The following is a 25011-nucleotide window of genomic DNA, read 5'->3' on the forward strand; positions in this document are numbered from 1 at the left end:
AGCTGCCAATTCCAATTGCCAAACTCGAAGACTTTGGGCTCAACCAAGGACCCCTTTATCTATTAAGCTGAGGATCCTTCTCCAGAGCTTTGTTCCCACCTTTCATTAGACTATATGGTCTCCAGACCATCATACCTACTGTACATGAGCTTGTTGGACATTCCATGCAAAAACCATGGCCATTTGCCCCCCCCCCCTTTGTGGAGATCTGCCAAACCAAACGTGCTTGTTGGACATTCCATTTCAAAACTATGGCCATTGTACCCCCATTTCCACCCTTGCGGAGAGCTGCCAAACCCAAACCCATTCAACTCAACAAAGGACCCCTTTATCTACTAAGGATCCTTCTCCAGAACTTTGTTACCACCTTTCATTAGACTATATGGTCACCAGACCATCATACATGAGCTTGTTGGACATTCCATGCAAAAACCATGGCCATTTTTTTTAGATCCCCCTTCCTCTCCCTTTGTGGAGAGCTGCCAAACCCAAAGCCATAGGGCTAAACCAAGGACCGCTTTAACCAAAGCCCAAACCCATGGGCTTTGTTTTAGAGTCCCCCACCACAAAACCCATTGGGCTAAAGCAAGGACCCCTTTATCTGGAGAGGTGCCAAACCCAAACCCATTCAACCCAACAAAGGACCCCTTTATCTACTAAGGATCCTTCTCCAGCATCTACCGAGGATCCTTCTCCCGTTCTAAAATAATGGCCATTATTATAGAGTTGCTCCTGCCCCCCTCCCCTAATATTTGTGTTTTTTAACAGCCCCCACTCTTCTTGGAAGGCTTTCCACAAGCAAGGTTTTGGCGAAATTTGGGAAGGCACGACCTGGCTTGCAATCAGTGGTCCAATTCCATAGGTGTTCTGTTGGGTTGAGGTCAGGACTCTGTGCATGAAAGTTCAAGTTCCTCCACCACAAACCATGTCTTGAAGGAGCTGGGTTTGTACACTGGAGAGGAAAGGGGGCTCATAAGTTTGGGGACACACAATTATCTGTATTTGTATGCTGTAGCATTAGCAGTGCCCTTCCATTGGAAACACCTAGACGCCATCATTTGGAGGGAGGTCCACATCATTTGTGGCGTATACTGTAAGTGCGCAGTGTGGCTGGGAGGTGGGTTGTTGTGTGGTGTTGGCTGTGGGGAAGGTGCGCTAACTTTTGTCTATTTGAGCCGAGTTTGCGGGTTTTTTTAGTCTACAATTTCCCAACTCAAGAACATGAGTGTATTTACACCACCTGTATAGAGGGTGGCCATGAAAATGGGAAGGAGAGGAGATGAGTGATACTATGGAGATTGGAGGTGGGGGAGCTATGAAGATGGGAGGCGGAGGAGATGAGTGTTGCTATGAAGATGGGAGGCGGAGGAGATGAGTGTTGCTATGAAATGGGAATGGGAAGAAATTGAAGCTACTATGGGAATAGAAGGAGAAGAGTGTTGCTATAAACATGTGATGGTGAGGAAATGAACAATCCTATGGAGATGGGAGGTGGAGGAGATGAGTGTTGCTATGGAGATGGGAGGTGGAGGAGATGAGTGTTGCTATGAAGATGGGAGGGGGAGGAGATGAATGATAATATGGAGATGAGAAGGGGTGGAGATGAGTGTTGCTATGGAGATGGGAAGGGGTGGAGATGAGTGTTGCTATGGAGATGGACGGTGGAGGAGAAGAGTGTTGCTATGAATATGGGAAGGGGGAGGAGATGAATGATACTATGGAGATGGGAAGGAATGGAAATGAGTGTTGCTATGGAGATGGGAAGGGGTGGAGATGAGTGTTGCTATGGAGATGGGAAGGGGTGGAGATGAGTGTTGCTATGGAGATGGAAGGGGGAGGAGTTGAGTGTTGCTATGGAGATGGGAAGGGGTGAAGATGAGTGTTGCTATAGACATGGGAAGGGGTGGAGATGAGTGTTGCTATGGAGATGGAAGGGGGAGGAGTTGAGTGTTGCTATGAATATGAATGATACTATGGAGATGGGAAGGGGTGGAGATGAGTGTTGCTATGGAGATGGGAAGGGGTGGAGATGAGTGTTGCTATGGAGATGGGAAGGGGTGGAGATAAGTGTTGCTATGGAGATGGGAAGGGGTGGAGATGAATGATACTATGGAGATGGGAAGGGGTGGAGATGAGTGTTGCTATGGAGATGGGAAGGGGTGGAGATGAGTGTTGCTATGGAGATGGGAAGGGGCGGAGATGAGTGTTGCTATGGAGATGGAAAGGGGTGGAGATGAGTGTCGCTATGGAGATGGGAAGGGGTGGAGATGATACTATGGAGATGGAAGGGGGAGGAGTTGAGTGTTGCTATGAATATGAGAAGGGGAGGAGATGAGTGTTGCTATGGAGATAGAAGGGGGAGGAGCTGAGCCATACTGGCCGGTAACGCTTGCCCTACAATGGGGGACAAAGGTAATTCTACACTCCTCCATAGACTGTTCCTTGGACAGCAGCCCCCCCTGGTGGTGGATATAAATGATGGACGGACCCGCAGACATCTCTGTCGTCTCGTAGATTTGGGTCTCTCTGGGCTTCATACACGACAATCTGTATTTTTTTTTTATGTGTTTTGGGTGTAAAAATAAAACGTTGTGAAAAGCCGCTGGCCTGGAGGCACTGAGCCCGTTGCCTCGGGCCCCTCGCCCCCCAGCTGGGCAGTCTGGCCCGTGTCCTGACATATGTGTGTGTGTGGCGTGTGGCGTGTTCTCTGCAAGGCAAAGTGACCGCACAGCAAAGATTAAAGTCCTTCCAGAAACATTTCACCCTCAGCTAATAATTACCAGAACAAAATTCACCAAACGTATTCCCAGGGCCGGGACTGCCGCCTGCCTGTCCGTCTTCTCGTCCCGACCAATCTAATATATTGTCAGCCGATCGACGTCCGATCGCCCACATGGACGAATCCCCCACAACGTCCTTCTTCTGGACCCCAAACCCTTCTGGTCATTTCCTCCGTAACCCTCCCTCTTCTAGGTCTGAGCTACGACTGGGCCGGATTCAAAGAGATTTGCACATTTATTACGGAGGCGCAGGGCAACGATTTTGCCCTGCGCCCCCTCAATTTTTTTGTGCTGCCCTCGATTCACGGAGCAGAAGCTCCGTAAATTGCACGGGCGCGCCGGCAAAATGCACAAGAGCACGCAATTTAAATGATCCCGTAGGGGGCGGGAATCATTTAAATTAGGCGCGTTCCCGTGCCGAGCGTAGAGCGCATGCTCCGTCGGGAAAGTTTCCCGACGTGCATTGCGGCAAATGACGTCGCAAGGACGTCATTTGCTTCAAAAGTGAACGTGAATGGCGTCCAGCGCCATTCACGATTCACTTACGCAAACTACGTAAAATTCAAATTTCGCGACGCAGGAACGACGGGTATACGTAACATGGGCTGCCCCTGCTAATAGCTAATAGCAGGGGCAGCCTTGCGCGAAAACCGCCGTACGTAAACGACGTAAATTGCGTACGCAGGGCTCGCGTAACGTTGTGAATCGGTGTTAGTATGCAATTTGCATACTATACGCTGAGCACAAGGGAACGCCACCTAGCGGCCATCGCTAGAATGCAGCCTAAGATATGCGGGCATAAGAGCCTTATGCCGCGCATATCTTAGGCTGCAGTCTGCGTAACGAGGTTCCTGAATCAGGAGCATTCGTTACGCCGGGGCAAGTAAGCAATTGCGCTGTGTAACCTATGGTTACACAGGCACAATTGCTTCTTGAATCTAGCCCAGTGATGAAGCTCAACTCGGGGGAGCTTTACAATAAACACCAGTGGAAGTGTATGTCCATGAAACTTTTTTTTTGCGTTTTTTGGGGTTTTTTTATGTTTAGAAAATCACTTTAGGTCTGAAGATTGCAGAGAAAAAAAACAAAAAAAATAAATAAATTAAACAATTATATTACTTTTTTGAAAGCCGACACCCTAGAGAATAAAATAGCGGTAGTTCCTGATATTTTACGTCACACAATATTAGCACAATGGTTCAGAAAAACGCAAATTTCACAAAAAAAAAGTTCATTTTATTGCACATAAACACAATATATTACATATTACAGTAATAAACTGAATTGTAACCTAAAAACTAAAATAGGAAAAAATGTAGCGCTCATTAGACCAGTACCTAAGTACAAATCCCTAAGTGTTTGTGTGTCAATCACTAATAACACCGTGACTATTACAAATAATATATTATCGATTTTTTTTTTTTTGTAAAATATAAAAGATGAGGTTGCACAGAGTAAATACTGTAGATACCAAACATGTCAAAACCTAGACTTGTGTCCAGGGCCGCCATCAGGGGGGTACAGGCAGTACACCTGTAAGGGGCCTGATGGTCCCCAGGGCCCCCAGATGGCAACCCCCCCTTTTTTATTTTTTTATATATTTTTTTTTGTTTGTTTTTATTAAAGGACCCAGAGGTCCCCAGTGTCCCGGATGGCAACCCCCCCTTTTTTATCTTATAAAATATATATTTTTTATATATATATATATATATATATATATATATTTTTTTTTTTATTAAAGGGCCCAGAGGTCCCCAGGGTCCCAGATGGCAACCCCCCCTTTTTTATCTTATAAAATATATTTTTTTTATATATATATATATATTCTTTTATTTTTATTTTTTTATTAAAGGGCCCAGAGGTCCCCAGGGCTCGGGATGACACCCCCCTTATTTATTTTAAATATAAAAAAAACTTTTTTTTAATATATATATTTTTTTCTTTTTATTAAAGGGCCCAGAGGTCTCCAGGGCCCCCGGATGGCAACCCCCCCCCTTTTTATTTAATAATAATTTATATATATATATATATATATATATATATATATATTTTTTTTTTTCTTTTTATTAAAGGGCCCAGAGGTCCCCAGGGTCCCGGATGGTAGCCCCCCTTTTTTTTAAATTTTTTTTTTTTATTTTATATATATATATATATATATATATATATATATATATATATATATATTTATTAAAGGGCCCAGAGGTCCCCAGGGCCCCGGATGGCTACCCCCCCTTTTTTTTTTAAATCTTTTTTTAATATATATTTACTCAATTAGCGGCGGCACCACCCCGCATCTCTATTCGCGGCAGCCCCCCCACTTCTCGATTTGAGGCGGCAGCACCCCCCCCCCCCCTGGTTCTCTGCTCCAGGGAGCCCATGCCTGAAGCTGTGTAAGGGGCCCCATAATTCCTGATGACGGCCCTGCTTGTGTCTGTGGAATGGGGACAGACTTCAGTACTGTGTATTCTCCATAGGCGATGCTTTAAAAGGTCTTCCAGGTCATCAGTTTAAAGTTAATTCAGATTATTGATCTCACTCCGGCCGTGTGCGGCTCTATGTAACATTTCTTTCAATGATTTCGCACGTAGATGCCTCTGACTTGGGCATTTACATTTATCCATTCAATAGTTAAAAATGATGAGAACCGAGCGATCTAACACCGCTGATCGCTCCGTTCTCAGAGCTCTCTGCTCTACCTCCTCCTCGCTCACTGGAGCGCCGGGCTGTGGAGGGAGGCGGGAGCAGCTGGTTCAGGGTCTCAGCGGCTCGCTAGGAGGTTGAGCCGGGGTGTCGGTCCAGGCATGTAGGTGGATCCCGACTTTATTGTCACGATCTTGCCCGAGCCTGGACTGGCTCTGTGACGTCCGCAGAGTATCAGATACTTCAGGGGGAAAAAGCCCCCCCCCTTCTTCGGGGCTTTGAACAGTTGATGTTAATAAAATCAAGAGAGATTGCACGCGGTCCCCAACCTCACTGGCACTAGGGGCCGGCCTTGCTAAGGACAACCCCTTCATGGACCAAGGATGGGGGTTTTGTTCACAGCCTGTCAGCTGGAGATGGGGGGGGGGGTGCAGCCTGTCAGGTGGAGATGGGGGGGGGTGCAGCCTGTCAGCTGGAGATGGGGGGGTGCAGCCTGTCAGCGGTGTACATGGATGGCTTACCAGTGCTCTATGACAATCATGTCCCCGGCCTGGCTCATCCCTCCCCTTCTCCTCCTTCCGCTCTGTAGCTCATTGGCTGAGTGACATGACCACAGAAAGGGAAGGGAGAAGGGGAGCTGGGAGAAGGGGAGCAGGCACCCTCTGGTGGTAGGAGGCCGCTGGTGAGGCTGCATTTGATGGGCGCTGGTGAAGCTGCATTTGATGGGCGCTGGTGAGGCTGCATTTGATGGGCACTGGTGAGGCTGCATTTGATGGGCGCTGGTGAGGCTGCATTTGATGGGCACTGGTGAGGCTGCATTTGATGGGCGCTGGTGAGGCTGCATTTGATGGGCACTGGTGAGGCTGCATTTGATGGGTGCTGGTGAGGCTGCATTTGATGGGTGCTGGTGAGGCTGCATTTGATGGGCGCTGGTGAGGCTGCATTTGATGGGCGCTGGTGAGGCTGCATTTGATGGGCGCTGGTGAGGCTTCATTTGATGGACGCTGGTGAGGCTGCATTTGATGGGCACTGGTGAGGCTGCATTTGATGGGTGCTGGTGAGGCTGCATTTGATGGGTGCTGGTGAGGCTGCATTTGATGGGCGCTGGTGAGGCTGCATTTGATGGGCGCTGGTGAGGCTGCATTTGATGGGCACTTGTGAGGCTTCATTTGATGGACGCTGGTGAGGCTGCATTTGATGGGCACTGGTGAGGCTGCATTTGATGGACGCTGGTAAGGCTTAATTTGATGGGCTTTGGTGAGGCTGCATTTAATGGGCACTAGGGGTGCAACGGATCAAAAAAATCACGGATCGGATCGATCCTTGGATCAGGAGTCACGGATCGGATAATTTTCGGATCAGCAAAAAAAATAAAAAAATAAAAAAAAATCTTGTTACACCCACCTAATCACTATCCACCCCCCTCCACCCTGGTGTACAGACATGCTCCCCAGTTGCTGGTGTAGCTAATACCTGCAGGTGCAGAGCTCACCGATGCGGTCTCCACATATCTGCAGGCAGTTCCGGGTCTGTAGTGAGCGAGGCGGGGAGGCATGTCACGCTGTGCTCTGACAAGCACACAGGGGTGGAGCAATATGGCCGCCGCTCCGGAGCTAGGCCTAAGCTGGGGACTTTCCTACGGCCGAGGCTCCGGAGCGCTCCGCGGATCGCGTGGTGTGCCGATCCGAACGGGGTGACCCGTTCGGATCACGGATCGTTGACGATCTGTTGCACCCCTAATGGGCACTGGTGAGGCTGCATTTGATGGGCTCTGGTGAGGCTGCATTTGATGGGTGCTGGCTAGGCTGCATTTGATGGGCGCTGGTGAGGCTGCATTTGATGGGCGCTGGTGAAGCTGCATTTGATGGGCGATGGTGAGACTGCATTTGATGGGCGCTGGTGAGGCTGCATTTGATGGGCGCTGGTGAGGCTGCATTTGATGGGCTCTGGTGAGGCTTCATTGGATGGGCGCCGGTGAAGCTGCATTTGATGGGCACTGGTGAGGCTGCATTTGATGAGCGCTGCTGAAGATGCATTTGATGGGCGCTGGTGAGGATGCATCTGATGGGCGCTGGGGAGGCTGCATTTGATGGGCGCTGGTGAGGCTGCATTTCATGGGCGATGGTGAGGCTGCATTTAATGGGCACTTCATTAAAAAGGTGGGGTTTACATGGGCAGAGAAAAGGTGGAGTCAGGGGTGGAGCCAAGGGGGTGGCAAAATGAGGTTTCGCCTAGGGTGTCAAAAATCCTTGCACCAGCCCTGCCACTAGGGCACCTGCGACGGCATAATGACGAAGACTAGCATCTTTGTAAAGGCCTAGGGTGAGTCAGGAGACGCTGGTCTTCATCAAGCCTTCACAGGTCCCTTAGTGCATTTTGTCCCGCTTTTATTACTATTGAATCCCTAAAGAAGTAGGGGGCATTTTCCCTCGAAACACGTTGACTGTACATGGCACTCTTAACCCATAATTGTTTGAAGAAAGTCCTTCCAATGAGAAGACCCCTTTGTGCCGGGTTCTCCTCCGTACTCGTCCATCCGGGACCTTGGTTCAGATCTTGGACTCCGTGATCCGCCTTCTTCCATCGTACAACGATTACAATATCGAAGGACGACTCTTCATTTCCACCCGTCCAGCTGGGCGACGGGCACCGCTTCCCTCTCCCGCTGTGCAGCCCTCCCCCCCCCCCCTGAAACCTGAGCGCCCGTCCTAATCCCCCGTCCTAATTAATGCCATTGTACGCTCCCATTAATGAAATGCAGGCAGGTATCTTGAATCTCTTTTCCTTGAAAGACATCCCGCCCCGGACAATAACGCATTGTTGGGCGGCAAAGGTGGGGGGGGGGCGGGGGGGGTTACCAACGCTTCAGCTATTTCTATTATTTATTAACTTGGAGAGAGAGAAACTTCAGGAGGATTTCTCCGGAGACGACACAGGGAGGAGCTTCACAAAATACCTTCAATGGATGTAAACCCCCAACATTGGTCTTCTCTTATCTGCCCCCCTCTTGGTCTCTTATATATATAATTGGAGGCGTTTTATTACATCTGTTGATTAGAGTTGGGCGTAGAGTTCGAGCCGAGCAAAAGTACGGCCCGGGCATCGCCTCTTTGGGCATTCGGTGAACACCCAAAATTTGCGGGGAGCGCTCAGCGGAATGTTCGCCTGTGGAACACCCCACAGGCAAACTGCGTAGCTGGTTGTTAAGGAGCGGGCTTGGAAGCCGGCCGCGGCGTCCTAAACAACGGATGAGTCATCAGCTGTCAACGGGCTTCCCCACTGACAACTGAGTGAAAAAATAAATAAAAAAGTGAAAATACCTTGGGGTCACCTGCACCCCTCCCCCCCCCGCAGGGGTCTCACGGTTGGTCATCCAGCACTTACCCCATTAGATTTAGGATTAAGGTTAGGGGTAGGGGCTATTTTAGTTTTTTTTTTTTTTTTTTTATCTATTTTTATTATTATTTATTTATTTTTTTATATATTATTATTATTATTATTATTATTATTATTATTATTATTATTATTATTATTATTTATTTATTATGTATTTATTTAGAATTATTATTTATTTATTTATTATGTATTTATTTAGAATTATTATTTATTTATTTATTATGTATTTATTCTTTGTGTGGGCGTAGCGTATCCTATTTACGCTACGCCCTCGCAACTTAGACAGGCAAGTGCCGTATTCACAAAGCACTTGCTCCATAAATTGCGGCGGCGTAGCGTAAATCGGCCGGCGTAAGCCCGCGTAATTCAAATGTGGAAGAGGTGGGCGTGTTTTATTAAAATGAGCCGTGACCCCATGCAAATAAAGCGCCAATCGTACGGCGCATGCGCGCGCATGCTCAGTATCACGTCGAATTTACTCCCTAAGATACGCCGGCTCAATGCCTGTGACGTGAACGTAACCTACGCACAGCCCCATTCACGTACGACTTACGTAAACGACGTAAAAAGATACGCTTGTTCCGACGTCTATACTTTGCATTGGCTGCGCCTCATATAGCAGGGGTAACTTTACGGCGGACGTAAGCCTAACGTAAACGGCGTAGCGGGCGCAAGTAGGTTCGTGAATCGGCGTATCTAGCTAATTTACATTTTCGAAGCGCCCCTTGCGGCCAGCGTAAATATGCACCCAAGATACGACGGCGTAGGAGACTTACGCCGCTCGTATCTTGGCCAAATTTATGCGTAACTGATTCTGAGAATCAGGCACATAGATACGACGGGTCACATTTGGACTTGCGATGGCGTACGTGGGGCTACGCCATCGTAAAAGTCCTTTGAGAATCTGGCCCTATGTATTTATTTAGGATTATTATTATTTATTTTGGATTATTATTATTTATTTTGGATTATTATTATTTATTTAAGATTATTGTTATTTATTTATTTATGTATTTTTTATTTATTATTATTCTTTTTTAGTTTTATTTATATATTGCATTTGAGCTTTTTTGTCGGAAATTCCGACCGTGTGTAGGAATTTTCCGACAGCAAAAAATTTGAGAGCTGGTTCTCAATTTTTTCCGACAAGAAAAGTTCTTGTCGGAAATTTTCGATTCCGATCATGCGTATGCAATTCCGACGCACAAAAAAAAAAAAAACACGCGTGCTCAGAATCAATTCGACGGAATCATTGAACTTCATTTTTCTCGGCTCGTCGTATTGTTGTACGTCACCGCGTTCTTGGCGATCGGAATGTTGTGTATGCAACACAAGTTTGAGCCAAAATTCCCGTCGGGAAAAAATCCACGTTTTTTTCTTGCCGGAATTTAAAATCGTGTGTACGCGGCATTAAAGTGTGCGCGGTGTGTCCCTCCCGTGCAGTGCGGTGTGAAACGTGCACAGAAAACGCGCGTTTCCTGCACCACCAGCGCTATGAATGGGCCCTGAAAGGTAATAATGTTTCATTAAAAACAAATACACAGTTTCTTTTTTGTTACAAATTGTTACAAAATAGCAATTGACAAATAAATGTCGTCTTGCTTACAAACACCCCCTCCCCCTCCCCCTGAGCAGGAGGCTAAAGAGAGCGGCCAAATCTATAGAGAGCTCCTCTGTGTTTCTGTGATATCAGGTGACCAGGAAGCGCCCCCCCCCCCCCCCCCCGCTCTTGGTGAAGGGGGATGGATTGAAGGTGTTGTCAGGTGTGCGCTTGTTCTCTCCTCCCTGCTGCCGTCCCCCCCCCTCTCATCCCCCCCCCCGTATCTTCCCATTCCTTCCCCACCTCATCCCCTCAGGACTTCCAGCGACTTCCATGGAATCGCCTTCCTTGCAGGTTCCCGCAGACATCTTTCTCTTCAAACTTTTCACATTTTTCTCTCTTCTTCTCACCCGTTGTCTTCACTTCTCGGCCCCTCTGTCCCCTCTTCTGTAGACAATGCTGTCACCCCTCGGCCCCTCTGCCCCCTCTTCTGTAGACAATACTGTCACCCCTCGGCCCCTCTGCCCCCTCTTCTGTAGACAATACTGTCACCTCTCGGCCCCTCTGTCCCCTCTTCTGTAGACAACGCTGTCACCTCTCAGCCCCTCTGTCCCCTCTTCTGTAGACAACGCTGTCACCTCTCTGTCCCCTCTTCTGTAGACAATGCTGTCACCTCTTGTCCCCTCTTCTGTAGACAATGCTGTCACCTCTTGTCCCCTCTTCTGTAGACAATGCTGTCACCTCTTGTCCCCTCTTCTGTAGACAATGCTGCCACCTCTTGGCCCCTCTGCCCCCTCTTTGTAGACAACGCTGTCACCTCTCAGCCCCCCTGTCCCCTCTTCTGTAGACAATGCTGTCACCTCTTGTCCCCTCTTCTGTAGACAATGCTGTCACCTCTTGTCCCCTCTTCTGTAGACAATGCTGCCACCTCTTGGCCCCTCTGCCCCCTCTTTGTAGACAACGCTGTCACCTCTCAGCCCCCCTGTCCCCTCTTCTGTAGACAATGCTGTCACCTCTTGTCCCCTCTTCTGTAGACAATGCTGTCACCTCTTGTCCCCTCTTCTGTAGACAATGCTGCCACCTCTTGGCCCCTCTGCCCCCTCTTTGTAGACAACGCTGTCACCTCTCAGCCCCCCTGTCCCCTCTTCTGTAGACAATGCTGTCACCTCTTGTCCCCTCTTCTGTAGACAATGCTGCCACCTCTCAGCCCCTCTGTCCTCTCTTCTGTAGACAATGCTGTCACCTCTCGGCCCCTCTGTCCTCTCTTCTGTAGACAATGCTGTCACCTCTCGGCCCCTCTGTCCTCTCTTCTGTAGACAATGCTGTCACCTCTCTGACCCTCTGCCCCCTCTTCTGTAGACAACGCTGTCACTCTGCCAGCTGACTGTCTGTTGTCATCTCTCCTCCTTCTCACGTCCGTCTGTCTCTCTTTCCAGTGGAATGGTCGCCGCAGACCCCCGGCCTCCTCGGCTGAGATTTGAGATGGAGCAAGCAGCAGAGATCCAGTAAGGTAGGTGAGATTTCTGTTCACACCCTATGGAACGATCGTTCCCGCAGGCGATAGAAAAGACAAAGTGCATGCAAAGACATGAGGAGTTTTTTGTGCCCAGCAGTGAGCCATGAGCTACCCCCGACTTACATTCCTTTATCCGGAAATGTCGCAGGAGAAGCGAGTTTTCATAATGTGTGGAGAAGATCAAGTCAGGAAAGTCGTAGGCTTTGATCATTTTTCACTTACTTGAATAGTTGCATGTAGGTCTCTCTGATCTGTAGGTAATCAGGAATCCATAATCAATAATCCAGGCAATCAGGAATCTATGAAATCAAGAATCCATGTGATCAGGAATCCATGCAATCAACAATACAGACAATCAAGAATCCAAGCATTTAAGAATCCAGGCAGTCAAGGATCCAAGCAATCAAGAATCCAAGCAATCGAGAATCCAGGCAATCAAGAATCCAAGCAATCAAGAATCCAAGCAATCAAGAATCCAAGCAATCAGGAATCCAAGCAATCAAGAATCCAAGCAATCAGGAATCCAAGCAATCAAGAATCCAAGCAATCAAGAATCCAAGCAATCAGGAATCCAAGCAATCAAGAATACAGGCAATCAAGAATACATGCAATCAGGAATCCAAGCAATCAAGAATACATGCAATCAAGAATCCAGGCAATCAAGAATCCAGGCAATCAAGAATCCAAGCAATCAGGAATCCAGGCAATTAAAACCCAGGCAATCAAGAATCCAGGCAATCAAGAATCCAAGCATTTAAGAATCCAGGCAATCAAGAATTCAGGCAATCAACAATCCAGGCAATCAACAATCCGTGCAATCAGGAATCCAAGCATTTAAGAATCCAAGCAACCAGGAATCAATGCATTTAGCAATCCAATAAATCAAGAATCCAGGCAATCAGAAATCCATTCAAGTAGGTCTCTCTGATCTGTAGGTAATCACGAATCCATAATCAATAATCCAGGCAATCAGGAATCTATGAAATCAAGAATCCATGTGATCAGGAATCCATGCAATCAACAATACAGACTATCAAGGATCCAGGCAATCAAGAATCCAGGCAATCAGGAATCCAAGCAATCAAGAATCCAGGCAATCAGGAATCCAAGCAATCAAGAATACAAGCAATCAAGAATCCAGGCAATCAAGAATCCAAGCAATCAAAAATCCAGGCAATCAAGAATCCAAGAAATCAAGAATCCAAGCAATCAAGAATCCAAGCAATCAAGAATCCAAGCAATCAAGAATCCAAGCAATCAAGAATCCAAGCAATCAAGAATCCAAGCAATCAAGAATCCAGGCAATCAAGAATCCAAGCAATCAGGAATCCAAGCAATCAAGAATCCAGGCAATTAAAACCCAGGCAATCAAGAATCCAAGCAATCAAGAATCCAGGCAATTAAAACCCAGGCAATCAAGAATCCAAGCAATCAAGAATCCAAGCAATCAAGAATCCAGGCAATCAAGAATCCAAGCAATCACGAATCCAAGCAATCAAGAATCCAGGCAAATAAAACCCAGGCAATCAAGAATCCAAGCAATCAGGAATCCAAGCAATCAAGAATCCAGGCAATCAAGAATCCAGGCAATCAAAAATACATGCAATCAGGAATCCAAGCAATCAATAATCCAAGCAATCAATAATCCAAGCATTTAAGAATCCAGGCAATCAAGAATCCAGGGCAATCAAGAATTCAGGCAATCAACAATCCGTGCAATCAGGAATCCAAGCATTTAAGAATCCAAGCAACCAGGAATCAATGCATTTAGCAATCCAATAAATCAAGAATCCAGGCAATCAGGAATCCATTCAACCTGGAATAAATGAAATCAAGGATTCAAGCAATGAAAAATCCAGGCACTCAGGAATCCAAGCTTTTAAGAATCCAGGCAACCAGGAATCAATATAATCAGGAATACATGCAATCAGGAATCCAAGCAACCAGGAAACCAATAAATCAAGAATCCAGGCAATCAGGAATCCATTAAACCTGGAATAAATGAAATCAAGAATCCAAGCAATGAAAAATCCAGGCACTCAGGAATCTACAAAATCAAGATTCTAGGTCAGGGATAAGCAATTAGCGGACCTCCAGCTGTTGCAAAACTACAAGTCCCATCATGCCTCTGACTCTGGGTATCAAGTTTGTGGCTGTCAGAGTCTTGCAATGGCTCATGGGATTTGTAGTTCTGCAACAGCTGGGGGTCCGCTAATTGCATATCCCTGTTCTAGGTAATAAGGCATCTATGAAACCAGAAATTCAAGCAATCAAGAATCCAGGCAATCAGGAATCATTTCAATCAAGAGTCCATGCAATCAAGAATCTGAGCAATCAGGAATCCATGAAATCTAAAATCCAGGCAATCAAGAATCCATGCAAACAAACTGTAGACGGAGTCGGCAATCCGGTAAAAGAACAACACAAAATCCTTTATTGAAAACTTCAGAGTTAAAAAGTCCCATGATGCACAAAAAAAACACTAAGGCCTCATACACAAGACCGGATCTATCCGCTGGGATTTATCCGCGGATCAGTTCCAGCAGATAGATCCGGTCGTGTGTACGGCCTAGCGGACATTTGTCAGCGGATAAAAATTCCAGCCGACGGATTTCAAGCGGATAAAAATTTCTTAGCATGCTAAGAAATCTATCCGCTTGAATCCTGTCCTTCGGATTTATCCGGTCGTCTGTACAGACTCACCGGATAAATCCGCCCGATTCCATCCCCCGCATGCGTCTAAATGATTTGACGCATGCTTGGAAGTAGTGACCTTCCAGGGTCACGCACACGTCGCCGCGTCATCGTCGCGACGACGGCGTGGCACGTGACCGCGGACATTTTACGCAGGGATTTTGATCCGATGGTGTGTACAAGCCATCGGATCAAAATCCGGAGGAGAAATGTCCGCTGGAAACGGTCCGGCGGACCGTTTCCAGCGGATATCCTCTCGTGTGTACGAGGCCTGATGTGTTTCTGCCCTCAGTGGCCTTTGTCATAGCTAGGACTAAGTCCCCTAGGGGGCAGAAATGCGTCAGTGTTTTACTTGTATCATGAAACTTTTAACTCCAAAGTTTTCAATAAAGGATTTTGTGCTTCTTTTTTTTCGGATTGGCGACTCCATCTGCAGTTTGATTGAATCTATTAGAAACTTGTGGAGGGTGCAGTTGTGTATATATGTTTATCTATATGTATATATGTTTATCTATATGTATATATGTTTATCTATTGATGGGTAGTAGCACCTCACATATTGCTTTAATCATTTAATTGAGAATCTATGCAATAAAAATCCAGCCAAACGGCAATTTCTACAGTTAAGAATCCCACCGATCAGGAATCAAGGTTAACAGGAATCCATGAAATCAAGAATCCAGGCAATAAATCTCATGCCCAGGCTGTACAAAGCACCCCATCTTCAATATCTTTATTAATACAGAGGAATGAACAAAGGGTTCAATTAAAATGGTTTGTAGAGCATATACATATTCAATAGAATGAGTCGCTGGTGTCCCAATAAAAAGAAAGTGGTCCCAATTGGATGTTGTATCCCAACATGTTTCGCCAGTGATGGCTTCCTCGGGGGGTTGTTTGAGGCCATCTCATCTTCTGGCCACCTCCCTGGTGGTGAACTTTGCCACGTGTCGTGTAATTGTTTAGTGCTAGCAGAACCTCAGTGGCCAGGAGAAGCTCAGGTATTAGACAGTTAGCGAAAGAAGAGGATGTGGGATTGTAGCGGAGCTTGAAATAATTGGTACATAAAAAGGTTATATAAAAAATTATTTCTTTATTAATACAGAGAAATTAACAAAGGCTTCAATTAAAATGGTTTATAGAGCATATGCAATGGGTTGCTGGTGTCCCCATTAAAAGAAAGTGGTCACATGTATCCCAACATGTTTCGCAAGTGATGGCTTCCTCGGGGGGTTATTTGAGGCCATCTCATCTTCTGGCCATCTCCTGGTGGTAAACTTTGCCACGTGTCATGTAATTGTTTAGTGCTAGCACCTCAGTGGCCAGGAGAAGCTCAGGTATTAGACAGTTAATTTTTGGGGGTGGTGCTTAGTGTCAGGAAGGGGGCGAGGCTTATTAGTGACTTGGAAAAAAGTCATGGCGTTTTGTACAGCCCTGTGGCCAGTGCCGGGATAAGGCCATCCAGCACCCAAATACCAAACTGCGCCCCTTCCTTCCCTTAAGGATTAGGGTCCCCACATCTCTGCAATGATAACCATTTCACCCAGGGCAGCCGTCCCTCTTGCCCACCCCTTGTAGTGGCCCCGCCTGTTGCTTAGGATCCTCCCCATTGAAGAATTCTGTATACTGTTCCTCCTGAGCCATTCTTAGTAAGTTATTTGGCCCTGTAATTGGAATAAGGCTCATTTGTTAACCCCAAAAATGGTAGTCTAAGTACCCCAACCTGCTGTGAGGACCCCAAATCATTTTGTAAAAGAATATTTGCTTATAGTGGATCAATAGCCGTCCAATTATCCGCTGTTTGTGATATTATGGCTTGCAGATGGTTAAGAAGAGGACAAGCTGGGGGGGGGGGGGGGGCAGACAAAGGAGCTCTTATGGGGAGATGATTACAGATACTAACCCAGGTCTCTCTTCAAGGGTGTCCAGACTTCTCATTACATTCCTGGGATGGTACATGACCGGTCCTCAGACATGGTACAGAAAGACGGTGAGTTACCAATCACTTTCATTAAAATCAACAGAAAGAAATCAAATAAAAGGTATCATGGGTGAAACCTTCCGCCAACCACAGCGGCCCGGTGCGGCTACGAGTCGGCTGGAGGAGGCCGATGTTATTTATTTTATTTATTTATTAGATTTTTTATAATTATTAGATTTTATTTTATTTATTTATCCTTACCCTTTTATTTATAATTTTTATTTATAGAAATACAATGTATCATTTCATTGTATTTGCCAATTTGTATCATATTTCCTGTGCCTCCTTCTGCTGCTAGTGAGTAAAGGTTTTCACTAGACCCCTATGTATTTTTTTATTTTATTTATGTATTTATTTATGTATTTATTTTATTTATTTATTTTTTATTTATTTGTTTAATTTTTTTTATGTATTTATTTATTTATGTATTTATTTTATTCATTTATTTATTATTTATTTAATTTAATTTTATGTATTTATTTATTATTTATTTTTATTTATTTTTTATTAGATTTTTTTTATTTATTTAGTTATCCTTTTTTTTTTTATTCATAGAGATACAATGTATCCTTTCATCAGGGGCGGACTGACCATTGAGGCACTCGGGCGCTGCCCGAGGGGCCCCATGCCACTAGGGGGCCCCATCAGGGTTGCCAGGCTCATTAAAACCAGGGACAGTATGTAAAAATCTGTGTTTTTTTTTTTTACATCTGTCCCTGATATGTCCAAAACCGACATGCTTTTGATGTGAAAATCCTGAGATTTTAGCTGCCCCGCCTCTGCACTGCCTCCTGGCGTGGTGGCCATCTGTAAGCCCGGGGGGCCCCATAATCTTCTATTGCCCGGGGGCCCCATGAGTTGTCAGTCCGCCCTTGCCTTTCATTGTATTTGACAATTTTTATCATATTTCCTGTGCCTCATTCTGCATGCTAGTGAGTAAAGGTTGTCACTGGACCCCTATGTATTTATTTATTTATTTTATTTATGTATTTATTTATTTATTTATTTTATTTATTTATTATTTATTTAATTTTATTTATGTATTTATTTATTATGTATTTTATTTATTTTTATTTATTTGTTATTAGATTTTATTTTATTTATTTATTCATTTATCCTTTTTTTTTAATTCATAGAGATACAATGAATCCTTTCATTGTATTTGCCATTTTTTTATCATATTTCCTGTGCCTCATACTGCATGCTAGTGAGTAAAGGTTGTCACTGGACCCCTATGTATTTATTTATTTTATTTATGTATTTATTTATTTTATGTATTTATTATTTATTTATTTTATTGTATTTCTTTTTATTTATGAGATTTTATTTTTTATTTATTTTTAGATTTTATTTTATTTATTTATCCTTTTCCTTTTATTTATTTATTTTATTTATTCATAGAGATACAATGTGTAATACTTTCATTGTATTTGCCAATTTTTATCATATTTCCTGTGCCTCCTTCTGCATGCTAGTGAGTAAAGGTTGTCACTGGACCCCTATGTATTTATTTATTTTATTTATGTATTTATTTATTTTATGTATTTATTATTTATTAATTTTATTGTATTTATTTTTATTTATGAGATTTTATTTTTTATTTATTTTTAGATTTCATTTTATTTATTTATCCTTTCCCTTTTATTTATTTATTTTATTTATTCATAGAGATGCAATGTATCCTTTCATTGTATTTGCCAATTTTTTTATCATATTTCCTGTGCCTCCTTCTGCATGCTAGTGAGTAAAGGTTGTCACTGGACCCCTATGTATTTATTTTATTTATGTATTTATTTATTTCTTTTATGTATTTATTTATTTTATTGTATTTATTTTTATTTATGAGATTTTATTTTTTATTTATTTTTAGATTTTATTTTATTTATTTATCCTTTTCCTTGTATTTATTTATTTTATTTATTCATAGATATACAATGTATCCTTTCATTGTATTTGACAATTTTTTATCATATTTCCTGTGCCTCCTTCTGCATGCTAGTGAGTAAAGGTTGTCACTGGACCCCGCTGAGGATTCTGGGAATGACGGTCTGCGTTTTCATCTCATTGGCTGGAATCGGAGTCACCATTTGGGCAGTAGGTAAGACGAAGACCATTTTTTTTTTTGTTCTTTTGTTGTTTTTTTTGTTGTTTTTTTATGTCACAATTAAATATTTGTATACAGCGTTTTTGTAACTATTTTATAACCCCAAGCAAATGCTTTTTATATATATATATATTCTTTCCGATTTTTTTATTTTGGTAGGACGGGCTGTCATATTGTTCCACAATAGTTGAGCGTTGCTCCTTCTCCTGAATGCTAGCTCCCTCTAGTGGCCAATCTACAAATTTCAATATTCCATATATTTTCAAAACAAATATGGACAAAGCAAACATGTAAAATGATGAAAGTCTTACAAATATAGCTGCAGATTCACGTACCTCGGCGCATATTTCCGCCGGGCGCAGCGTATCTAAGATACACTACGCCGCCGTAACTTATTTTTTTTTTCCGAATCCTCAAAGAATTTGCGCCGTAAGTTACGGCGGCGTAGTGTATCTTTCGCGGCGTAAGGGTGCGCAATTCAATTCGATGTGATGGGGGCGTGTTTTATGTAAATACGTCGTGACCCGACGTAAACAACGTTTTTTTTGAACGGCGCATCCCACGTCCGTGGGGGTATCCCAGTGCGCATGCTCGAAATTAAACCGGAACGAGCCAATGCTTACAACAGTGACGTCATTCTACGCAAATCCCTATTCGCAAACGAGGACTTACGCAAACGACGTGAAAAATTCAAAAGGCGACGCGGGAACGACGGCCATACTTAACATTGAGTACGCCTTATAATAGCAGGGGTAACTATACGCCGGAAAAAGCCGAACGCAATCAACGTAAAAAAATGCGCCAGCCGGACGTACGTTCGTGGATCGCCGTAACTAGCTAATTTGCATACTCGACGCGGAATTCGTCGGAAACGCCACCTAGCGGCCGCCGAAAAAATGCACCTAAGATCCGACGGCGTACGAAGACGTACGCCTGTCGGATCGATCCGAGATGCCGTCGTATCTTGTTTTGTAGATACAAAACAAAGATACGACGCGCAAAATTTGAAATTACGCGGCGTATCAATAGATACGCCGGAGTAATTCTTTTGTGGATCTGCCCCCTTATCTTTCCGATTTTTTATTTTGGTAGGGCGGGCTGTCATATTGTTCCACAATAGTTGAGCGTTGCTTCTTCTCCTGAATGCTAGCTCCCTCTAGTGGCCAATCTGCAAATTTCAATATTCCACATATTTTTAAAACAAATATGACCAAAGCAAACATGTAAAATGATGAAAGTCTTACAAATATTGGGCCGGGTTCATACGCCGTCGTATCTCTGAGTGCGGTCGGTCGTATCTATGCGCCTGATTCAGAGAATCAGGTTACGCATAGATATTCCTAAGATCCGACAGGTGTAGGTGTCTTACACCGTCGTATCTTAGGCTGCAACTTCAGGCCGGCCGCTAGGTGGCGCTTCCGTATTTTTACGCGAGGAATATGCAAATTAGTATTTACGCCGATTCAGAAACGAACGTCGTTTGCGGCTTTTTCCGGCGTATAGTTACCCCTGCTATATGAGGCGTAGCTAATGTTAAGTATGGCCGTCGTTCCCGCGCCGAGTTTTGCAGTTTTTTACATCGTTTGCGTAAGTCGTTCGCGAATACGGCTGTACGTCATTTACGTTCACGTCGATTCCAATACGTCCTTGCGGCGTACTTTTGCCGCAGTGCACACTGGGATATTTTACGCCGTTAAAAAAAAACGTAAAAAAACGCGGGGTCAATGCAAATTTAATTAAAACACGCCCCCAACATCCCCATTTGAATTACGCAGCCTTACGCCGCAACACATACCTAACGCCGCCGTAAATAAGGGCGCAAGTTCTTTCTGAATACAAGAACTTGCGCCCAAAGTTACAGCGGCGTAACGTATCGGAGATACGTCACGCCAGCAGAAAGTTGCGCGCATCTTTCTGAATCTGGCCCATAAGCTTTTCCGTTTGAGCTTTAAAGGGTGCAAATCTTTGGAACCCCCACTAGAGGGAGACAAACGTTTTAATATCAACATGATGAGTTATGGGAACTTGTGATTGGGTTCTAATAAAACCAATTTGCATGTCCAATGTCTGAGCTTTATTTCGCCTCGGACTCCGCCTCATCTCGGGCTCCGCCTCATCTTTTTTCTGCTTGCTTTACAGTGACGTACGTTCTAAAGAACGAGACCACCAACATCTACATAGGTAAGTCATCTTAAATGTTTTGGGGATCCCCGTTATAGAAATTTATTTTGCAATTTTTTTTTAATACTCCAAATTTTTTAGACAAAAAACAAAAAAATGGTCACTTATTGTGTTTGGAAGGGAAGTGACACCCCCACCCCCCCCCGCCCCCGCCTTCACACAGTAACAGAGCCAAGGCTGTCAATCACAGGCTGTGTGCTGGAGCTCCCTCCCCTGTCACCTTTGTTTCACTTGGTGTCAGGAGTGGTTTAATGCTGATAAAAGAGGAAGGAAACAGTAGAGAGAAATGACACTAAGTGCTCTGGACTGAGACAAGCACACACTATAGAGGGGATGTGCTTTGTTCAGATTTCACGTCTGAGGTTTACAGTCACTTTAAAATTTGAATCCGATTTAGGAGGGGCGATCTCCCTGATTGGACGGGACACACAGCTCTGAAAGGAAATGCATTGTGGTCCGGTATTCACCCGCCTTGCTTCTATGTTGTCTCAGTCCAGGTGAATTCTCCAGATCACCGGCTCACCGTCTACGATGAGAAGGAAAAGGCGTGGCGTCTGGTGTGCTCCTCCCCCGCCAATGGGGCAGCGGCCACGCTGAGCTGCGAAGAGATGGGATTTATTAGGTAATGCTCCTCCCACTCTATGACTCTCCTCTCCTGAAATACTCTGCACTGCTGGAGGACTCTGCTCCTTCCTCTATGACTCTCCTCTCCTGAAATACTCTGCTGGAGGACTCTGCTCCTTCTTCTATAACCCTCAGTTGGTGTCATAGAAACCTTCATGCCTCTGTGTTGTATTATAAGGTCTATGAGTTATCAGGAGCTTCGGGTGGAGACATCGGGAGCCAATGGCACGTCAGGATATTTCTGTGTCCGGGAACCTCAGCTGACCGGAGCCAAAAGACTTCTAGAAGTTCTCTCAGTTTGGTGAGTCTCTGATGTCTCTGATGTCTCTGATGTCTCTGCTTCCGAAGATCACAAATTACAAATTATCACTATTGTCACCGACTCCATTGTTCTGCCTTCCTCCTCAGCGATTGTCCGAGTGCGAGGTTCCTCTCCGTCCAGTGCCAAGGTAACATCAAGGGATGTGGGCCCCGCTCGTCTCCCTTACATTCCCTTTCTTGCCTCCTCTCCTCTGCTCTCCTCCCCTCAGCTCCTCCCTCTCCTTCACTTCCCCCTCCTTTCTTCCTCTCTCATCTCCTCCCCTCCCCACCCTATCCCCCCTCTCCTCCCCTTCCCTCTCTCCTTCTCTTCCCTCCCCTCTCCCCTACTCCCCTCTCTTCTTTTCCCCTTCCCTCCCCTCTCTCCTCCCCCCCTCCTCCTCCCCTCTCTCCTTCCTTTCTCCCATCTTTTCCCTCCCCTCTCTCCTTCTCTTCCCTCCCTCCTTCTCTTGCCTCTCTTCCCCGCCCTTCCTTTTCTCTTCTCTTTTCTCCTCCTCTCTTCCCTCCCTCTCTCCTTCTCTTCCCCCTCCTTTCCTCCTCTCCTCCCCTCCCCACCCCATCCCTCCTCCCCTCCCCACCCCATCCCTTCCCTTCTCTCCTCCCCTTCCCTCTCTCCTTCTCTTCCCTCCCCTCTCCTCCCCTCTCTTCTTTTCCCCTTCCCTCCCCTCTCTCCTTCTCTTCCCTCCTCTCTCCTCCCCTCCCTTCCCTTCCTCTTCTCTTCTCTCCTCCTCTCTCCTCCCCTTTCTCCTTCCCTTCTCCCATCTTTTCCCTCCCCTCTCTCCTTCTCTCCCCTCCCCTCTCTCCTTCTCTTCCCTCTCTTCCCTGCCCTTCCTCTTCTCTTTTCTCCTCCTCTCTTCCCCCCCTCTCTCTTTCTCTTCCCCCTCCTTTCCTCCTCTCTCACCTCCTCCCCTCCCCATCCCTCTTCCCCTCCCCACCCCATCTCTTCTCTCCTCCCCTTCCCTCTCTCCTTCTCTTCCCTCCCCTCTCCTCTCCTCCCCTCTCTTCTTTTCCCCTTCCCTCCCCTCTCTCCTTCTCTTCCCTCCTCTCTCCTCCCCTCCCTTCCCTGCCCCTCCTCTTCTCTTCTCTCATCCCCTTTCTCCTTCCCTTCTCCCATCTTTCCTCCTCTCTCATCTCCTCCCCTCCCCACTCCATTCCTCCTCTCCTCCCCTCACCTCTCTACTTCTCTTCCCTCCCCTCTCCTCCTTTTTCCTCCCCTTCCCTCTCCTCTCTCCTTCTCTTCCCTTCGCTCTCTTCTTCTCTTCCCTCCTCTCTCCTCCCCTCCCCGCCCCTCCGCTTCTCTTCTCTCCTCCTCTCTCCTCCCCTGATCTCTCCTCCCCTCCTCTCCAATCCCTTCTCCCCTCCCCTCTCTTCTCCCCCCTTCCCTCCTCTCCTTCTTATTTTCTTTGTCTCCATTTCTTCTCCTCTCCAATCCTCATTTTTTTTACCATGTGTCCCCAGACTGCGGTCGCAGGAAGATGGCGGTGGACAGAATTGTGGGCGGACAGAACGCCGCTCTGGGTCGCTGGCCGTGGCAGGTCAGCTTACGTTACGATGGAGCCCATTTGTGCGGCGGCTCCTTGATCTCCAGTGAGTGGGTCCTGACGGCCGCGCATTGTTTCCCTGAGTGAGTATTCGGTATGATATATGGGAGGGACCGTCCAATAGGCATGTGCAATTTGTTTAGTTTCTAATTGTTTAACGAATATTGATAAATTCATTCCGAAATTTCTGAATTTTCTAATTTTCTAATTTCAGAAATTTCAAATTTCCGAAATGTCTAATTTCAGAAATTTCTCATTTCTGAATTTCCAGAATTTCCGAAAAAAGCAAAAAAAAAAAAAAACGAATGAAACGAAAATGAAAAAAAAAGCGAAATTCGAAAATTGGAAAATCTTAAATTCGAAAATCCAAAATTGCAAAACCTAAAATGGGAAATTTCCAAAATTACGAATTTATGAATTTTCGAATTTACGAATTTTGACAATTTCCGAAATTCGTTTTTTTTTTTTTTTCGTTTCATTGTTTGTTTTTTTCTTTATTTGGAAATTCCGAATTCCGAATTTTTGTATTTCTGAATTCCGAAATCTCCTGAATTTTCCCATATTTAAGAAAAAAACAAAAAAAAAAAGAATTTTTTGGCAGTTCACATGTCTACTGTTCATGCGACCCAAATATCGCTTCACGTGACCCTTACTGGTGTCTAGTGGTGTATGGGAGCAGGGGCGGACTGACAACTCATGAGGCCCCCGGGCAACAGGAGATTATGGGGCCCCAGGGGAAATGGATTATGGGACCACACAGTATATACACACAGACACACAATATACATACACAGTATACACACACATACAGTATACATACACAGTATACACACACGTACAGTATACATACACAGACATATACAGTATATACACACAGACACACAATATACACACACAGTATATACACACATACAGTATACATACACAGACACACAATATACAAGAAAAAAATTCCCACTACTAGCGCTACACCATAAGGACAATAAAACACAATGTTTTGTGTAGTAAAAAAAGATAAACAAACTCTTTCCGTGCAGCTGTCAATCACCTGAGAACATGGGCAAAAAACTGAAACAAAAAATACAGCGCTCGAGGATGGAGTACGAATCACTTTATAGTCTTTAAAGTATTGCAAAAAATACACATGAACTAAAAATATAAATAAAAAACTGCACACTAGGCAGAAAGTTTATACAAGCGAATCTATTGCAAAGTCCCCAAACACTTGAACAATAACCATAAGGTGATGGTGGGATAGCAACCTGAAATCACTGCTGGGAGAAAGCTTCCAACCAAAGTACACTTCTGTAGTATATGAAGGTGGTACGGCCGTTAGTAAACCTCTAAGCAGGGAGAAGAAAAACACACAGCGGGGAGACAGCATCCACGCTGGGAGTGATCAAAGATGATATTCACCTGCCGAGGGAGAAATGGCTATAGTTCTAATCCAACAGGGCGGCCGATGGAGGCGGGATCACTCCTCGCAACGGAGGGCAGTAAGGGAGATCCTGGATGGGAACCACCGTGCCAATACAAGGACGCCACCGCGTCAATCAGAAGCGAGGAGGGAGGGGTGGAATCACCGCTGCGTCACATGAAGGGGAAGGGAATGAAGTCCGGACTCTATCCCTCAAGGGTCATGTGACTCCAGGGGCCAATCAGTGGAAGAGATAGCCGAGCAGTAGAATCAACATGC

The 25011-nt window shown here is 45.2% G+C and overlaps 1 protein-coding gene across 3 annotated transcripts in view; it reads left to right on the forward strand.

The window, feature by feature from the left end:
* HPN (hepsin) overlaps nt 1-25011 on the forward strand; it is a 36436-nt gene that overhangs the window by 5864 nt on the left and 5561 nt on the right. The window contains exons 1-9 of one of the 3 annotated variants that reach the window (XM_040327078.1): nt 10634-10710; nt 11793-11866; nt 16487-16556; nt 18547-18645; nt 20791-20832; nt 21325-21454; nt 21635-21757; nt 21865-21905; nt 23233-23398. In XM_040327078.1, coding sequence (XP_040183012.1) covers nt 16517-16556; nt 18547-18645; nt 20791-20832; nt 21325-21454; nt 21635-21757; nt 21865-21905; nt 23233-23398 — 641 coding nt within the window. In that variant the 5' untranslated portion in view covers nt 10634-10710; nt 11793-11866; nt 16487-16516. Of the gene's footprint in view, nt 1-10633; nt 10711-11792; nt 11871-16486; nt 16557-18546; nt 18646-20790; nt 20833-21324; nt 21455-21634; nt 21758-21864; nt 21906-23232; nt 23399-25011 lie in introns of those variants that run through there. The other 2 variants (XM_040327079.1, XM_040327077.1) reach the window with 2 other exon arrangements.

The sequence above is a fragment of the Rana temporaria genome, chromosome 10, assembly GCF_905171775.1.
Source record: "Rana temporaria chromosome 10, aRanTem1.1, whole genome shotgun sequence".
NCBI lineage: Eukaryota > Metazoa > Chordata > Amphibia > Anura > Ranidae > Rana > Rana temporaria.